This window comes from Pelecanus crispus, chromosome 24, assembly GCF_030463565.1.
Source record: "Pelecanus crispus isolate bPelCri1 chromosome 24, bPelCri1.pri, whole genome shotgun sequence".
NCBI classification, from domain to species: domain Eukaryota; kingdom Metazoa; phylum Chordata; class Aves; order Pelecaniformes; family Pelecanidae; genus Pelecanus; species Pelecanus crispus.
This window is the reverse complement of record NC_134666.1, coordinates 191,624-209,295: the sequence shown is the minus strand read 5'-3', so window position 1 is coordinate 209,295 and position 17,672 is coordinate 191,624. Positions and strand designations below refer to the sequence as shown.

The 17,672-nt window shown below is 73.2% G+C and overlaps 3 protein-coding genes across 3 annotated transcripts; 1 reads left to right on the top strand and 2 right to left on the bottom strand.

Moving 5' to 3' along the window:
• Window positions 1-932: 932 nt before the first annotated feature.
• SSR4 (signal sequence receptor subunit 4) lies at window positions 933-2,742 on the bottom strand. The gene is made up of 6 exons (XM_075724780.1): window positions 2,688-2,742; window positions 2,400-2,513; window positions 2,248-2,327; window positions 2,069-2,158; window positions 1,900-1,965; window positions 933-1,042 (listed from the first exon to the last, which is right to left on the bottom strand). Exons 1-6 carry the CDS (start codon window positions 2,740-2,742, stop codon window positions 938-940), a joined length of 510 nt encoding a protein of 169 aa, XP_075580895.1. The 3' UTR covers window positions 933-937.
• Window positions 2,743-3,516: 774 nt separating this feature from the next.
• IDH3G (isocitrate dehydrogenase (NAD(+)) 3 non-catalytic subunit gamma) lies at window positions 3,517-9,207 on the top strand (the record flags this gene model as incomplete). Its single annotated transcript, XM_075724750.1, is given in 14 exon segments — window positions 3,517-3,546; window positions 3,548-3,580; window positions 5,081-5,133; window positions 5,731-5,829; window positions 5,921-6,033; window positions 6,209-6,269; window positions 6,367-6,594; window positions 7,471-7,602; window positions 7,682-7,784; window positions 7,861-8,011; window positions 8,692-8,743; window positions 8,950-9,010; window positions 9,132-9,149; window positions 9,151-9,207. Coding segments are annotated over 14 exon segments (1,191 nt in total), but the record flags the coding sequence as incomplete, so codon positions are not given.
• A 73-nt stretch (window positions 9,208-9,280) lies between these two features.
• Window positions 9,281-17,053, bottom strand: SRPK3 (SRSF protein kinase 3). The gene is given in 21 exon segments (XM_075724749.1): window positions 9,281-9,349; window positions 9,351-9,421; window positions 9,424-9,495; window positions 10,436-10,472; window positions 10,474-10,529; window positions 10,624-10,693; window positions 10,808-10,843; window positions 10,845-10,916; window positions 11,193-11,291; window positions 13,204-13,299; window positions 13,302-13,343; window positions 13,534-13,565; window positions 13,655-13,814; window positions 14,495-14,590; window positions 14,593-14,618; window positions 14,741-14,828; window positions 14,926-15,013; window positions 15,134-15,242; window positions 15,335-15,453; window positions 15,940-15,997; window positions 16,999-17,053. Coding segments are annotated over 21 exon segments (1,551 nt in total).
• Between the last annotated feature and the right edge of the window lie 619 nt (window positions 17,054-17,672).

The following is a 17,672-nucleotide window of genomic DNA, read 5'->3' as shown; positions in this document are numbered from 1 at the left end:
CGAGGATGGGGGGAGCCCCCCCAAATGCCTGGGTCCCCTTTTTTGGGGGGGGGGAAGCCCCCCGGATGCCTGGGTCCCCCGAGAAGGGGGGCATAGGGGAGCCCCCCCCCCCCCAACACCTGGGACCCCCGTGGAAGGGGGCAAGGGGGAGCCCCCCCCAGATGCTGTGGGCCCCCCAGGGAGGGGGGCGTGGGGGAGCCCCCCCGGACGCCCAGGTCCCCCCCCCAGCACGGGGGACGATGCCCCCCCCCCCCCAATCCCGCTCGCCCCTGGCAGCCGCCCAGGGCTGACGGGAAGCGGCCGCCCCCCTCCCCCCCCCAGGCGACCCAGGCATCCGGGGGGGCTCCCCCCGCCCCCCCAGGGGACCCAGGCACCCCCCCAAACAGACCCAGGAACCCCCAAAACACCCCCCCCCCCCCCCCCTCCAATGAGGTCAGACCGCTTTGTCACTGATGACATCACCCTGTGTGGGGCTGGCTGTGATGTCATCAGCCCGCAGGCCTGGGTCCCTGCTGGGATTTGGGGGGGGGGCACCCCAAAACAGACACAGGGAGATGGGGGGGGGGGGAACACAACCTTTATTGGGGTACAGTCACGGAGGGGGTGGCGCCTGGGGACACCCCCCAGGCAGGGCTCATGGGGGGACCCTCAAGACCCCCAGTTTTGGGGGCTGAGGGAAGACACCCCCCCAATTTGGGGGCCCCCCCATGCTGAGGACACCCCCATCGCGGGGGGGGCTCCCCCCATTTTTGGGGCCCAGCCCCAGCCAGCCATTCCCTTCACCCCCCCCCCAGCACCTCCACTTTTAAGGGGCACCCCCACAGCGCTTTTATTTTGGGGTGGGGGGGAGCTGCGGGGGTGCCCCCTCTCCCCCCCAGACCCGTGGGCCCCCTGGAGGGGGCCGTGTTTTGGGGGGGCAGCCCGCGTTTGGGGGGGCCTACGCCTGGATGCTGCTCTTGGTGCTGAAGGCCAGGTAATAGACGACGAGGCCGATGGCGGCCGCCACCACCTCCGTCGACACCCAGGGACCGTTCCAGGCGCCCTGCCGAAACGACGCGGGGGGTGCGGGGGTGTCACCGCCGCCCCCCAAACCCCCCTGCGCCCCCCAAACCCGCCTCCCCGCCCCCCAGCACCTCCCAACCCCCCCGGGGGCTCCGGGAGCTCCGCACCGTTGTCAAAATCTGCCCCAAAATCCCAGGGACGCCCGCAAACCCTGGGGCGCCCCGGCACCCCCCCCAAGCCCCTGTAGACCCCCCAAGATCCCCCCCCCAGGACCCCCAAACCCCCCCCCCAAGCCCCTGTAGACCCCCCAAGATCCCCCCCCAGGACCCCCAAACCCCCCTCCAAGCCCCTGTAGACCCCCCAAGATCCCCCCCCAGGACCCCCAAACCCCCCCCAAGCCCCTATAGACCCCCCCAAGATCCCCCCCCAGGACCCCCAAACCCCCCTCCAAGCCCCTATAGACCCCCCAAGATCCCCCCCCAGGACCCCCAAACCCCCCTCCAAGCCCCTGTAGACCCCCCAAGATCCCCCCCCAGGACCCCCAACCCCCCCCCCAAGCCCCTGTAGACCCCCAAGATCCCCCCCCAGGACCCCCAAACCCCCCTCCAAGCCCCTGCAGACCCCCCCCAAGACCCCCAAACCCCCCTCCAAGCCCCTGCAGACCCCCCAAGACCCCCCCCAGGACCCCCAAACCCCCCTCCGAGAGGAGCGGCAGCCCCAGCGCCCACCCCAGCAACGCCCTCGGGTCACCTAAGGACTCTCCAGTGCAGCCAAATTGCCCCAGTTTGCGCCCAAAACCCCACGTGCACCCCCAGCCCCCCCCCCCCTTATTCAGGTGGAGCTGCACCGAGGGCCCCCCCAGACCCACGGGGACCCCCCAAACCCCCCCCAGCTCACCCGATGGTCCACGTTGACGGTGAAGAGCGGCCGGATGCGGGAGACGTCTTCGTTATTGCGCTGAGCCTGGGGACGGGGGAGAAAAGGGGGCTCAGAGGCGGGCTGGGGGCACGCCGGGGCGCCCCCCCCAGAGGGACCCCAGCCGCGGGGCAGCAGGCGGGGGACCGACCTTGCGCAGGGCGCTGTAGGATTCCTCGTCGAAGAATTTCACCTCGTAGGTGCCCGACTGGGCGCTGCGGTGCTCCAGGCTCCAGGAGACCTGCGCGGGGCGGGGAGGGGAACGTGCTGAACCCCCCAGGAACGCCCCCCGCGCCCCCCGGGCGCCCTCCCCGGGGACCCCGCGCTCACCTGGTAGCGCCCCACGTCCTGCCCGCGGGTGACGGGGAACTGCTTGCCGTTGACATCGGCGTAGAGAGCCACGTTCTGCGGGGGAAGGGCGGTGAGGGGCGGCGGGGGGCCCCGGCAGCTCCCCCCCCGCCTCCGCGGGGACCCACCTGGGCCGCCGTTCTTGCAGGCCAGCGAGATCTCCACCACGAAGACGCTCTCGGAGGAGATGACGGCGTCCGAGGTGGTGTAGTACGAGGGCACGATGGCGGGCTCGGGGCACGGCTCGCCTGCGGGGGGGGGGGGGGGGGGGCGTGAGGACCGGGCCGCGCCGGGCCCCCCCCCCCCCCGCACCCCAGCGTCCCGGGACCCCCCCACCCCCACGGAGCCCCCCGGGAACCCTCACGGGACGCGGCAGCCCCGGGCCCCCCCGCCCCGCGTCGCCCGCCGGGCCCCCCCCGTACCTGCGGCGCCGAGCGCCAGGGCCAGCAGCCCCGCCAGCACCGCCAGCCCCGCCATAACTGCCGGCCGCACCGCCCTCCCCGCCGCAGACCCTGGCCCGGCGGCCAATCAGCGCCGCCGGCCGCCGCGGCGCGCCCAATCGGCCGCCGGGGGCGGGCCGCCGCGCGGCCCGCGGCCAATGGAAAGCGCCCTTTTCCCTTTCGCGGGTGCCTGCCCCCGCGCGCGACGTGGCCCGGCCGCCAGAGCCGGCGCCGCGAGGGGGGGGCGGGGCCAAGCGGCGCGCCTGCGCGGTGTGGCCGGCGGCCGGACAAAATGGCCGCCGCGACTTATGTGGCGCGGGGGGGCGGCGCTAGGAAAGGCGCGGCCGCGCCCCGGCGCATGCGCAGCGCGCCGGCCGCGCCCCCCCCGCCTCCGCGTTCCCATGGCAACGCGTGCCGGGCGGCGCTCCGCGCTCTCCCCGCCGGTTTTTAAGTGTTTTTTTCGCTCCCCCCAACGGGGATGAAGCGCGGGCCGGGGGCAGGGCTCCGCGCGCGGGCGCCGCCGGCCCGGGATACGATGGCGCGCGCCCCCGCCTCTCCCGCGCCCCTCCGTGGGAGAGCGCGCGCGCGGGGCCGCCCTGCGCATGCGCGGCAGGGCCGCGCCTCCCGGGCACAAAATGGCCGCCGCGATTACTGTGGCGCTGCCGGCGGCGTGAGGGAAAGCACGGGGGCGGGGTGGTGGTGGTGGTGGGGGGGGTGGTCGGAAGTCCTCGCGAGATCTCGCGGCCCGCCGGCCGCGTTCCCGGGCGGCGCCGAGATCTCGCGAGAGCGGCGGACATTGCGGAGAGCAGCCATGGCGGCGGCGCTGGCAGTGGCGCGGCGGCCTCCGGCTCCCGGCCGTGCTGGGGCCGCGCCCGGTGAGTGCCGGGGGCCGCGGGCGGGGCGGCGGGACGGAGCCTCGCGCCCCACCGGGCCCCTCGGGAGGCGGGCGGCGGGGCCGGCGGCGGCGGCGGAGTGCTGCGCTCTGATTGGCCACCTCGCGGGTGGGCGGTGCGCGGGCGGGCTACGGCGATCGGATTGGAGATAGCGGCGCGGCGGGGCGGGACTTAGCCCTCAGGCGGCTCGGTCTCTGGTTGGCTCTCGCGGTGGAGCCGCCCGAGCTCGCGAATGCCGATTGGCTGCGCGCCGAGCGAGTGGGCGGGCCAGGGCAGCGCTTTCGTCGCTGATTGGTTGATATTTCTAGGGGGGGTGGGGCCATGTGCCTGAGCCGCTGGTGGCGGGGCGGGGGGGGGGGGGGTGACAAAGCGGGGGGGGTGTCGCGGCTCAATCCCAGAATCCTCTGCGGTTGGGCGAAGGTGGGGGGGGCCCCAGGCGTCCGGGTACCCCCCAAAAGGGACCCAGGCCCCTGGGCAGCCACTGGTGACCCCTGGGATCCCCCAGCTCGGGGCTGGGCAGACCCTAATTAGCAGCGGTTGCATTAATGAGGCGTCTGGGGGGGGCCCGGGTCCCTTGGGGGGGGTAGGTCCCTTGGGGGGGGGGGCCTGGGTCCCTTGGGAGGGGTCCTGGTCCCTTGGGGGGGGGGGGGCAGGTCCCTTGGGGGGGGGGGGGCAGGTCCCTTGTCGGGGGGCCTGGGTCCCTTGGGAGGGGTCTGGGTCCCTTGGGAGGGGTCTGGGTTCCTTGGGGGGGGTCTGGGTCCCTTGTGGGGTGGCCCAGGTCCCTTGTGGGGGGGGCCGGGGTCCCTTGGGGGGGGGTCTGGGTCCCTTGGGGGGGGACCCTGGTCCCTTGGGAGGGGTCTGAGTCCCTTGGGGGGGGTCTGGGTCCCTTGGGGGGGGCCCGGGCCCCTTGTGGGGGGGCCGGGTCCCTTGGGAGGGGTCTGGGTCCCTTGGGGGGGGTAGGTCCCTTGGGGGGGGGCCTGGGTCCCCTTGTGGGGTGGCCCAGGTCCCTTGTGGGGGGGCCGGGTCCCTTGGGGGGGGTCTGGGTCCCTTGGGGGGGGACCCTGGTCCCTTGGGAGGGGTCTGAGTCCCTTGGGGGGGGTCTGGGTCCCTTGGGAGGGGTCTCGGTCCCTTGGGGGGGGGTAGGTCCCTTGGGGGGGGGGCCTGGGTCCCTTGTGGGGGGGGGGCAGGTCCCTTGGGGGGGGTCTGGGTCCCTTGGGGGGGGACCCTGGTCCCTTGGGAGGGGTCTGAGTCCCTTGGGGGGGGTCTGGGTCCCTTGGGGGGGGTCTGGGTTCCTTGGGGGGGGTCTGGGTCCCTTGTGGGGTGGCCCAGGTCCCTTGTGGGGGGGGGGCAGGTCCCTTGGGGGGGGTCTGGGTCCCTTGGGGGGGGACCCTGGTCCCTTGGGAGGGGTCTGAGTCTCTTGGGGGGGTCTGGGTCCCTTGGGGGATGGGGGGACCCCGGCTGTGACCTCTCCCCCCTCCCCAGGCATGGATTTCCCATGATGCCGAGCGGCGTCACCTCCCGCCCGTAAGTGCCCGGTCGGGGGGGGGGTCTCCCCCCCCCCCCCAATACCCTCTAACACTCGGGGGGGGGCAGGGAGCGGGGTCCCAGGGACCTGTGCTGGGGCGGGGGGGGTCCCCAAACCCACCTTGTCCCCTCCTGGGGGCGGGGGGGAGGCTTGGGGCCCCCCCCTTGGCCTCTCCGTGCAGCTGGGGCCGTGAGCGCCCTGCGCCGGGGCGGGGGGGCGCGGTGTTCTCGCTGTCCGGGCGCTGGGGATGGGTTCGGGAGACCCTGGCGTCGCCGGGGGGGGGCTCCCGTCCCTCTCCACCCCCCTCCCCGTTTGCCGGCACCCGCGACTAACTGCCCCCGTTTCTCCCCCGCGCTACGGCCGCCCGCCCCCCGCAGCAGCCCAGCATCGTGAGTATGGCCAGAATGGGGGGCGCGGGGGGACTCCGGGGGTGGGGGGGACCCCAAAAGCATGCAGGGCTGGGCGGGGGGCACGCATGGGTCTGCATGGAGGGCGCGCGGGGTGCCGGGGTTCCCCAGGCAGGGGATGGGGGAGGCGGGGGGCGAGGAGGAGGGGGACAGCGGGGCCCAGACACGGGGGTCCTCACCCCTCCCCGGTGTCCCCGCAGCCGCCCCCCCGCCAAGTACGGGGGCCGCCACACCGTGACGCTGATCCCCGGCGACGGCATCGGCCCCGAGCTGATGCTGCACGTCAAGGAGGTCTTCAGGTGGGTGCCCCCCCTCCCCTCCTCGCCCCGGAGAGGACGCGGGGGCCTGGGCGCCCGCGGGACCAGGCTCCGGGCCGTTCCCTGCCCCCAGGCACGCCTGCGTGCCCGTGGACTTTGAGGAGGTGCGGGTCAGCGCCGAGGCGCCCGAGGACGACGTGAACAACGCCATCATGGCCATCCGCCGCAACGGCGTCGCCCTCAAGGGTGCGTGTGGGGCTGGGGACCCCCCGGCAGCTCAGGGACCCCCCACAACAGCTCAGGGACCCCCCCCCCCGGCAGCTCGGGGACCCCCTGGCAGCTCAGGGACCCCCCCCAACAGCTCAGGGACCCCCCCGGCAGCTCGGGGACCCCCTGACCCCCGTCTCCATCCCCTCCTCAGGGAACATCGAGACCAACCACAACCTCCCGCCCAGCCACAAATCCCGTAACAACCTGATCCGGTGAGCGGCAGGGAGTGCTGGGGGGGGGGGGGGGGGGGCACTGGTGGAGGGGCGTGGCCCAGGGGCGGAGCCTGATGTGCGTGTGGGGGCGGGGCAGGACCAGCCTGGATCTCTACGCCAACGTCATCCACTGCCAGAGCCTGCCCGGGGTGGAGACGCGGCACCGCGACATCGACATCCTCATCGTGCGGGAGAACACCGAGGGCGAGTACAGCAGCCTGGAGCACGAGGTGGGCCACGCCCCCCCGGGCCACGCCCCCGGGAGCCACGCCCCCCCAGCCACGCCCCCCGCAGGGCAGCCCAAGGCATTGCCCTGGGGGGCGCTGTCCTGGCCACGCCCCCTCACGGGTTACACTGCCTTGGCCACGCCCCTGTGTGGCAATGGCCACACCCCCAGATGGATTACATCACCTTGGCCACACCCCCAGATGGGTTACACTGCCTTTGGCCGTGCCCCCAGATGGGTTACAGTGGCTTGGCCACACCCCCCGGGTGATGGCCACACCCCCAGACTGGTTACAGTGGCTTTGGCCACGCCCCCCGGGTGATGGCCACACCCCCAGACTGGTTACAGTGGCTTTGGCCACGCCCCCTGTGAGGGCCACACCCCCAGACAGGTTACACTGCTTTTGGCCACGCCCCCGGTGATGGCCACACCCCCAGATGGGTTACACTGCCTTTGGCCACGCCCCCGGTGATGGCCACACCCCCAGACTGGTTACAGTGGCTTTGGCCACGCCCCCGGTGATGGCCACACCCCAGATGGGTTACACTGCCTTTGGCCACGCCCCCGGTGATGGCCACACCCCCAGATGGGTTACACTGCCTTTGGCCACGCCCCCGGTGATGGCCACACCCCCAGATGGGTTACACTGCCTTTGGCCACGCCCCCGGTGATGGCCACACCCCCAGATGGGTTACAGTGTCTTGGCCACGCCCCTTGGTAATGACCACACCCCCAGATGGGTTACACTGCCTTTGGCCACACCCCCAGATGGGTTATATTACATAGACCACGCCCCCGGGCGATGGCCACGCCCCCCCACCGCACACCTCGGCCACACCCCCAGGTGAAGGCCTTGCCTTGGCCCCGCCCGCTCAGTGCCAGCAGCGCCCCCAGTGGCTGGCGCCGCGCCTCTGGCCACACCCCCCGCGGCCAGGCCCCGCCCCCCTGAGGCCAGGCCCCGCCCCTTGGGCAGAGCGTGGCGGGGGTGGTGGAGAGCCTGAAGATCATCACGGCCGGCCGCTCGCGCCGCATCGCCCACTACGCCTTCCGCCTGGCCCGCGCCGCTGCCCGCCGCTGCGTCACCGCCGTGCACAAGGCCAACATCATGTGCGTGAGGGCGGGGCCCGGGGGGGCGGGGCCCGGGGGGGCGGGGCGTCCCCGCTGACCCCCCCCGGCGTCCCCGCAGGAAGCTGGGCGACGGGCTGTTCCTGCAGTGCTGCCAGGAGGTCGCGGCCGAGTACCCGGAGATCAGCTTCCGCAGCATGATCGTGGACAACACCACCATGCAGGTGGGCGCTGGCCACGCCCCCCCCCGCCCCTGCCCCGCCCCCCTGGCGAGGCCGGTAACCCCGCCCCCCCGCGCAGCTGGTGTCGCGCCCGCAGCAGTTTGATGTCATGGTGATGCCCAACCTCTACGGCAACATCGTCAACAACGTCTGCGCCGGGCTGGTGGGGGGCCCCGGCCTGGTCCCCGGCGCCAACTACGGCCACGACTACGCCGTCTTCGAGACCGTGGGTCTGGGGGGGCGTCCGGGGGGCCCGGCCCCGCTCTCAGCTGCCAGAGCTGACAGGGGGGTCCTGGGGGGGGGCCTGGGGGGGTCCTGGGGGGCACCCAGGGGGCCCGGCCCCGCTCTCAGCTGCCAGAGCTGACGGGGGGGACGGGGTCCTGGTGGCTGAGGGGGGCCTGGGGGGGTCCTGGGGGGCACTGGCCCCGCTCTCAGCTGCCAGAGCTGCTGGGGGTCCTGGGGGGGGGGCCTGGGGGGGTCCTGGGAGGGGCCTGGGGGCTGAGGGGGGCCTGGGGGGGCACTTGGAGGGTCCTGGGGGGGTTGCTGGGGGGGTCCTGAGGCCTGGGGGGTCCTGATGGGGGGTCCTGGGTGCTGGGGGGTCCTGATGGGGGAAACTGGGGGGGTCCTGGGTGCTGGGGGGGGTCCTGATGGGGGGTGCTGGGGGGTCCTGGGAGCACCAGGCAGGAATTGGGGGGGGGGGGGGGGGTCAGGGGAGGGGAGGTTGGGGGAACTGGAGGGGGAATTGGGAGTGAGATGGGAGGGGTCCCCAGGGAGGTGGGGGTCCCAGGAGGTAGGGAGTCCCCAGGGAGGTGGGTGGGGGGTCCCAGGGAGGTGGGGGGTGTCCCCAGGGAGGTGGGTGGGGGGTCCCAGGGAGGTGGGGGTGTCCCCAGGGAGGGGCGGGGGGTCCCAGGGAGGGGCGTGGCCGCGCTGCTCGCCGCCTGCATGATGCTGGACCACCTCCGGTGGGGCGGGGCCTGGCCAGGGGCTGAGTGGGTGGGGCCACGGCCAGGGGGGCGGGGCTTAGAGCATGGGGCGGGGCTTCCCCTGGAGGGAGGGGCGCCATTGGAGGGGCTGGGTATGGGGGTGGGGCCTCATGCCCAGGGCAGGTCTGGCCCTGTGGGCGTGGCTTGCTGATGGGGGCGTGGCCTGTGGCTGTCCCTCCCCCCAGGCTGCACAGCCACGCCTCCGCCATCCGCCAGGCCGTCCTCGCCTCATTGGACGATCCCCGGGTGAGTCCCGCCTCCGCACCCCCCCCCACCCCTTTTTACACCCCCGGGGGGGGGGGGGGGTCCACAGGCCCCGCCCCCGCACCGGGCCCCGCCCCAACACCTGCCCCCCCGCCCCCCGCAGACGCACACGCCCGACATCGGGGGGCCAGGGCACGACATCGGGGGCCGTCCAGAGCATCATCTCGCACCTCCTCGCCTGCCCTAGCGGGGCGCGACGCCCCCGCCCCAATAAAGCCCCCCCCGAGGACGCCGCCGCCCGCTGCCGCGCCTTTATTGCCACTCACGCTCGCCGGGCGGGGCTAGGGGACGGAGCCAGGGGTGGCGCAGGCACTGGGCGGCGGGTGGCGCGGCGGGCGGGCTCGAAGGCCAGCATGGGGCGCAGGAAGCGGGCGAAGGCGGCGGCAGCCCCCCGGGCCACTCGTACTTCTCCTGCAGCACCGCCCCCAGCCCCCAGGGCCGCAGGTGGCGGATGTGGCGCAGCTCCCCTGCGGGGCGGGGCGGGGCGTGACTGCGGGGCGTGACACGCCCCCCTGCGTGGGGACACGCCCCTCACATGGGGACACGCCCCCACCCAGGACCCCCGAGCTCCCCCCCCTCCCCGTGGCCACAGCTGCCATGGGTGCGGGCTTCCTTGTAGCCCCGCCCCCGTGCATTTGCATAGCCCCACCCCCAGCCTACCTCTTAGCCCTCCTGCAACCTTGCCCTGCCCCCAGGCCCCGCCCCAGCACTTTCCACACAAGCTTAGCCCCGCCCCTCCCAATTAGCTCCTCCCCAAGCTCTTGGCCCCTCCCCTCACCCTTAGCCCCGCCCCTAACCCCCCACACTGCTTGGCCCCACCCCTCACCCTTAGCCCCGCCCCTCAGCCCCGCCCCTCACCCTCAGCCCCGCCCCTCACCCAACACTACTTGGCCCTGCCCCTCATAGCCCCTCCCCTCACTCTTAGCCCCGCCCATCAGCCCCTCCCCTCACCCTTAGCCCCACCCCTCACCCTCCCCACACCATAAGCCCCTCCCCTCTTCCTCAGCCCCGCCCCTCCCCCTCAGCCCTGCCCCTCACCCCACACTGCTCGGCCCCGCCCCTCCCCCCTCAGCCCCGCCCCTCAGCCCCTCCCCACCCCTCAGCCCCGCCCCTCCCCCTCAGCCCCTCCCCCCTCAGCCCTTTCCCTCCCCCAGCCCCGCCCTCCTCCCCCTCAGCCCCTCCCCCTCAGCCCTTTCCCTCCCCCAGCCCCGCCCCTCCCCCTCAGCCCCGCCCCTCAGCCCCTCCCCACCCCTCAGCCCCGCCCCTCCCCCTCAGCCCCTCCCCCTCAGCCCTTTCCCTCCCCCAGCCCCACCCCTCCCCCTCAGCCCCTCCCCCTCAGCCCCTCCCCACCCCTCAGCCCTTTCCCTCCCCCAGCCCCGCCCCTCCCCCTCAGCCCCCGCCCCTCACCGCGCCGGTTGAAGAACTCCCGGGAGTAGCGCCCGCCCCAGCGCCACGTGCCGCGGGATCTCCCCCAGCAGCTCGATCACGTGGGCGATGTGGTCTGGGGCGAGGGCGGGGCTCGTCAGGCCCCGCCCCGCGCCTTTAGCCCCACCCCTTCTCCACCCACCTCTCGGCCCCGCCCCGGCCCCGCCTACCCTCGTCCCGGCTGTAGTCCTCGCCGGAGTGGGGCTCGAACAGGTAGTCGCCCGTCGCCAGCTCGAAGGCCTGGGGGGGGAGCGGGGCGGTGAGGGGCCGTGGGGCGCCGTGGGGCCGGCCGTGGGCGCCGTGGGGCCGGCCGTGGGGCGCCGTGGGGCCGGCTGTGGGGCGCGCGCCCCTCACCATGCAGGCGGTGCTCCAGATGTCGGCGGGGGGGCCCGTAGTCGGCCCCCAGCAGCACCTCCAGGGCCCGGTACTGCCGCGTCTGGATGTCCTCCGTGAAGTGCCGGTGCTGCGCGGGGGCCAGGGGGTCACCGCCCACCCGGGGGGCTCCCCAAACCCCCCAGGGGGTCACCCGCCCGCCCGGGGGGCTCCCCAAACCCCCCCTTGGTGTCACCCCCCTGCCCGCGGGGCTCCCCAAACTCCCCAGGGGGTCACCGCCCCGCCCGGGGGGCTCCCCAAACCCCCCCCTTGGTGACACCCCCTGCCCGGGGGCCTCCCAAATCCCCCCCCCGGCGTCACCCCCCTGCCCGGGGGGCTCCCCAAACCCCCCCGTCGCCCCCCTCACCACCCAGCAGCCGTTGCCCAGGTCGGCGATCTTCACGCGCAGCCGAGGGGCGCAGCGGGGGTCCAGGGGGTTCTCCAGCCCCCCCGGCACCCCCCCCACCTGCGGGACGGCACCGGGGATGTCAGCAGGGGCACCCCAAAACCCCCCCACCCACCCCCCAAGGCCTGCCCAGCACCCCCACCTGCCCCCCAGGACCCCCAATTGCCCCCCTCAGCCCCCCCAATATCACCCCTCCGCCCCCCATTGCCCCCCAACCTCCCCCCTGCAACCCCACCAGCCCCCCCAATTCCGACCTCCACCCCCAACTGCCCCCCAACACCCCCAAGTGCCCCCCCTCAGCCCCCCAATATCCCCCCTCCGCCCCCCCTGCAACCCCCCCAGCCCCCCCAATTCCACCCTCTGCCCCCACCTGCCCCCCAGGACCCCCAATGGCCCCTCTCAGCCCCCCCCAATATCCCCCCTCCGCCCCCCATTGCCCCCAACCTCCCCCCTGCAACCCCACCAGCCCCCCAATTCCACCCTCCGCCCCCACCTGCCCCCCCCAAATTGCCCCTCCCAACCCCAATGCCCCCCCAAATCCCCACCCCCCCCCACCCCCCAATATCCCCCCCGGGACCCCGCTGACCGAGGGGGGTGGGGGGCCCCCCCGAGCCCCCCGAGATGAGGGAGCTGGAGGTGGGGGTGAGGAGGGAGTCAGAGGCAGAGCTGGGGCTGGGGGGGCGGCGGGGGGGGCCCCCCCCCGAGGCGGAGGAGCCCCCCGAGCGCCCGTCACTGGAGCCGCCGGCCTGCAGGGTGTGCACCCCCGAGGAGGAGGCGCCGCTGGGGGGGGCTGCCCCCTTCGTCGGGGTCCGGGGGGGCGGCCCGCTGCGGGAGGGAGGAGACCCTGAGCGCCCCAAATCCTGGGAGCCCCCCCGGAAGGGAGGAGGGGTCCCCATGTCAACCCCCCCGAACCGCAACGCTCCCCGATTTCCCTCCCAGGACCCCCCGGCCCCAGCCACGGGGCGCCAAAACCCGGCGTGGCGCACCCGATCCTCCTGGGACCCCCAAACCAGCGCCCAGGGACCCAAACCCACCTGCCAGCGTCCCCAAAACCCCCAAAACCAGCGCCCGGGGACCCAAACCCACCTGCCAGGGTCCCCAAAACCCCCAAACCAGCGCCCAGGGACCCAAACCCACCTGCCAGGGTCCCCAAACCCCCCAAAACCAGCGCCCACAGACCCAAACCCACCTGCCAGGGTCCCCAAACCCCCCAAAACCAGCACCCAGGGACCCAAACCCACCTGCCAGGGTCCCCAAACCCCCCAAAACCAGCGCCCACAGACCCAAACCCACCTGCCAGGGTCCCCAAACCCCCCAAAACCAGCACCCGGGGACCCAAACCCACCTGCCAGGGTCCCCAAAACCCCCAAAACCAGCGCCCGGGGACCCAAACCCACCTGCCAGGGTCCCCAAACCCCCCAAAACCAGCGCCCGGGGACCCAAACCCACCTGCCAGGGTCCCCAAACCCCCCAAAACCAGCGCCCGGGGACCCAAACCCACCTGCCAGGGTCCCCAAACCCCCCAAAACCAGCGCCCGGGGACCCAAACCCACCTGCCAGGGTCCCCAAACCCCCCCAAAACCAGCGCCCGGGGACCCAAACCCACCTGCCAGGGTCCCCAAAACCCCCAAAACCAGCGCCCGGGGACCCAAACCCACCTGCCAGGGTCCCCAAACCCCCCAAACCAGCACCCAGGGACCCCAAAGCCACCTGCCAGGGTCCCCCCAAAACCCCCCCTAGGGCCCCCAACCCCCCTCGGGGCCCCCCAAAACCACCCACAGTGACCCCAAAACCATTCTGTGGGGCTCACGTTCCCCCCCCAGACTCCAAAACCCTCCCCAATCCACCTCACAGCGGCCACAGCCCCCCAAATCCTCCCCCTGGGACCCCCGTTACCCTCTCCCCGTGCCCCAGGAGACCCCCAAGCCACCCCAGGGGGTCCCACGACGCCCCCCCCCCGCCAAGCACTGACCGGCATCATCGGGGGCCCCCCGGCGACCCCCCCGCTGTCCCGCAGGTGCTCCAGGTCCCGCAGGCGCTGGGCCAGGAGGCAGCTCTGGCGTCGCCGCGCTGCCGCCGCCGCCGTCGCCGCTGGGCGCGGGAAAGCCGCTCCTGCCGCAGTGGAGCAGGGGAGGGCGGCTCGCGCGCGGGACGGGGCGGCGGCGGGACGGGGGGTGCAAAGCGCGGCGCCCGAAGGCGCGAGGAGCAGCCAGAGCAGCCATGCGGGGAGGCGGGCGAGGCGGCGCGCCGAGTCGCGCAAGCGGGCCGGGCAGCGGGCCAGGAGGGCTCGTCGCCCCCAGACACTCACGGGGACGTCCTGGGGCGCGGAGCTCACTGCGGAGAGAAAAAGGGGCAGCGGGGGAATCGGACGAGCCCCCCGCTTCCCCTCGCCGGGGGTCCCGGGTGCGCGGCGCCGGGGGTACCTGCGCTTTGGGGGGGGCCGCCCCCCCGGGCCCAGCGCGCGGCCTCGGCCGCCAGCTGCCGCACGAAGGGCTCCCCGACGCGCAGCAGCACGTTTTCGGGTTTGATGTCCGTATGGATGATGTTGCACTTGGTGTGCAGGTAGTCCAGGCCCTCCAGCACCTGCGCCCCGACGCAGGGAGAGCACCCCCAAATCGGGGGGGGGGGAAGCCCCAAATCAGGGGGGGCGCCCCCAAATCGCGGGGGGCACCCTGAGGCTCGAGGAGGGGGCAGCGACCCCCCCCCTCCGCACCGTCCCCGAGGCTCGCTGGCACCCTCTGCACGGGAACCGGGGGGATGCTGGGGGTCTGGGGGGGCACCCGGGGGTCTCCAGGGAGGACATTTGGGGTCCCCGTGGGGATATTTGGGGTCCCAAGTGGATATTGGGGTACCGCGGATTCAGGGCGGGCTCTAGAGAGAACGCCCAGCATCCTCATGGGCACACAGAGTATCCCAGAATGTTCCTACATCCCTACACAGGATGTTTGGGGTCCCCGTGGGGATCTGGGGGAGCCCATAGGGACATTGGGGCGCTGGGGGGATTTGGGGGGCTCTAGGAGGGACATTTGGGGTCCCTGTGGGGATCTGGGGGAGCCCACAGGGACACTGGGGGGCTCTACAGGGAACACTTGAGGTTCTCATGGGGGATGTGGGTGGCGGCAGGGGGATACGGGGGATGAGCAGGGCTCTGGGCAGGACGTTGGGGGTCCCACCTGGGTACGGGGGGTCCCGGGAGGCAGCCTGGGGGTCTCCCCAGGACGGGGGGATGTGGGGGGATGTGGGGGGACGTGGGGCCCCCTCACCTGCCGCACGATGCTCTTGACGCAGGGCAGGGGCAGCCCCTGGTAGTTGGATTTGATGATCCAGCGCAGGAGCTGGTGGCCCGCAGGAGCTGGTGGCCCAGCACCTCCAGCACTATGCACACATCTGGGGGGGGGGGGGGTCAAGGAGCGCCCGCACGCCTGGGACCCCCGCAATGGGGCGGGAGACGCAGGGGACCCCCGCCCGCGACCCGCCCCGGGGAGGAGAGGGGGTCCCTGGAAGGATACGGATGCCGTTGACCCCCGAGATTTTGAAGTCATCGATGAGGTGCACGATGTTCTCCCGCTTGGGGTCGCTGGGGTCCGAGTCGCGGACCTGGGGGGGCACCGGGGAGGGGGTTACAGGGGGTTGGAGGGGCTGGGGGAGCCCAGTCTGGGGGTCCCTGGTTTTGGGGGGGGGCGGGCGCACTCACGCATTTCAGCAACTTGATCTCGTCCAGAGCCGTCTCGGTGTACTGGGGCGCGCTCTTCATCACCTTCACCGCCACGAAGCGCTTCTGCCTGCGGAGGGAACCCAGGGGGTGAGTGCAGGGGGGCCCCCCAATGCCCCCTCCGCCCCCGCGTGAGTGCAGGGGGGCCCCCCAACCCCCCTCCGCCCCCCGCGGGGCTGCCGGCGCTCACCGTACGTCCCAGCAGAGCCAGACGGTGGAGAAGTGCCCCCAGCCCAGCTTGCGCACCACGTGGTAGCGCCCGTTGAAGAGGTCCCCGATGCGCACGGGGTAATAACCGCCTGCGGGGGGGGGACGACAGGGTCAGCGGGGGGCATGCTGGCACCCCGCTGCCTGGGCGCTCACCCCCGCCGCGTGCCCCGGCACCCCCCACCTTTGCAGTAGTCTCGGGGGTCCTCCTGCTCCCCTTTGTCAGAGTCCAGCAGCCCCTCCGACAGCAGCGGCAGGGGAGGGGGGGTCTCTGGCAACGCATCCTCGGAGGGGCTGGGGGTCCTGGCGGGGGAGAGCCAGGCTGGGAACCCAAGCGTCCAGGCACCCCCCGGGCGCGGGGGACCCCGGCGTCCGTCCCCCCCCAAATAGCTGCTCCCCTCGGGGGGTTCCCCTACGCCAAGGGGACCCAGGCGGGGAAAGGGCGGGGGTCCCTGGAGGCTGCCGGGAGGTCGCAAAGGCCCCCCAGGCCGGAGCGAGGCGGGGGTGCGAGGCACGCTGGGCCATCACCCCCCCAAAATAGAAATGACCTCACGGCCCCAGGCACCGTGGGGTTAAAAATAGTCCTGGCAGGGGGAAGGGTGGCCCTGGGAATGTCCCCCAGCCCCCCCCAGGAAAGGGGGCTCAGCTTGTCTCCCCCCGGCAACAGGGACACCCCAAAAGCTCCAACCCCCCCCCCCCCCAACAGCGGGCTCTCCCCACTCCCTAAGGGTCACGGGGGGCTCTGGGGAGATGGGGACCCCGCTGCCCCCCCCTCGTATCCCCTCTCACCGTGGCGGTGGTTTCCGTTTTTTATCCTTTTTGCGCTTTTTCTTTCTCTTGCCTAGATCTGCGGGGGGTGTCGGGGGGTCACGGGGGCCCCCTGCCCCATAGGCACCCCCCAAGCTCCCCCCCAGTCTCCAGCCCCACCTTCTCCCACCAGCCCCCCTTCGGAACCCCCCTCCCCGCCCCGGCACCCCCTGGCCCAGGAACCCCCTGGTTTTTCACAGAAATTTCCTCGCAACCCCTCAAAACCCATTCCCCAGGCGCACCCTGCCCTCCCCCGGTGCCGGGACCCCCACTTTGCCCTCTGAAAACATCCCGAAACGCCTCAAACGCCTTCCCCGGACTTGCCATGTCCCTCCCCGGTCGCCAGTCCCCCCGGTTTCCCTCACGACCCCCCCTCGGCACCCCCCAATGCCCCCCCCAGCCCCAGGACCCCCACTTTGCCCTCACGATCCCCCTCAAAACGCCCCCCCCCAGTCCCGGGATCCCCACTTTCCCCTCACAACCCCCCCCGGGACCTCTCAGACCCCTTCCCTCCTCAGAAAACACCTGTTTCTCCTCAGAAAGCCCCTTAACACCCGTTCTAGGGACCCCCTCCGGCCCCCCCTGGTCGCGGGACCCCCACTTTTCCCTCACGATCCGCCCCAAAACGCCCCCCCCCAGCCCCAGGACCCCCTCTTTCCCCTCACAAACCCCCCCGGGACCTCTCAAACCCCTTCCCTCCGCAGAAAACACCTGTTTCTCCCCAGAAAGCCCCTTAACACCCGCTCTGGAGACCCCCTCAGTCGTAGGACCCCCACTTTCCCCTCACGATCCCCCTCAAAACGCCCCCCAAGGACACTCAACGCCCCCCACCAGCCCCAGGACCCCCACTTTCCCCTCAAAACCCCCCCGGGACCTCTCAATCCCCTTCCCTCCGCGGGAAGCACCTGTTTCTCCTCAGAAAGCCCCTTAACACCCGCTCTGGCGACCCCCCAATGCCCCCCCCAGCCCCTGGACCCCCACTTTTCCCTCACGATCCCCCTCAAAACGCCCCCCCCCCCCCGCCGCTTTCCCGCCACAAACCGCCTTTGCCCTCAGCGGTCCTCGCGCCCGCCGCCGCCCCCCCGCGCAGCTCCATGCCGCGCGCCCCGGCTCTGCGCATGCGCCGCCCCCACCACGGGCGGGGCGCTGCCCACACGAAGCCCCGCCCACGCCCGCCCTTCGCCCCGCCCCCATGGAGACGGCGCCGCGCAGGTCCTAGCGCTCGCAACGCAGGGGTGCGGGCGCTTCCAAGCACGCCTTTATCGCGATAGAACAAGCCCCCCCCCCCCCCCCCCACTCCCCCGCCAATACCCTCCGTATCGCAACAGCACCCCCGAGAGCCACCGCAAGGCTGGAAGGAGCCAGCACCTCCCCCCAGCGAACGCAGCCCCCCAGGAGGGCCGGGGGAGCCCCCGCGCCTGCCCTGGGGAAGGGGGGGGTGGGAAGGGGCAAGGACCCCCCCCCATGAAGAGACGGGGCCGGGGGGCTGCTGGGCATCATTTTAATAAGAGGGCACAAAGAGGAGTCGGGGGGCAGCACCCCCAGCCCTACCCCGCACCCCTCCCCACCCTGGGGTGCTGGGGGGGGGGGGGGGATGGGGGCAGGATGTTGGGGGAGGGGCGGGGGGCAGAGAGGGGGGACCCCCCCCTTCCCCAAACAGCCAAATCCCACCGGGAAAGGGGAGACCCTATAAAAAATAGGAGCCCCCCGACCCT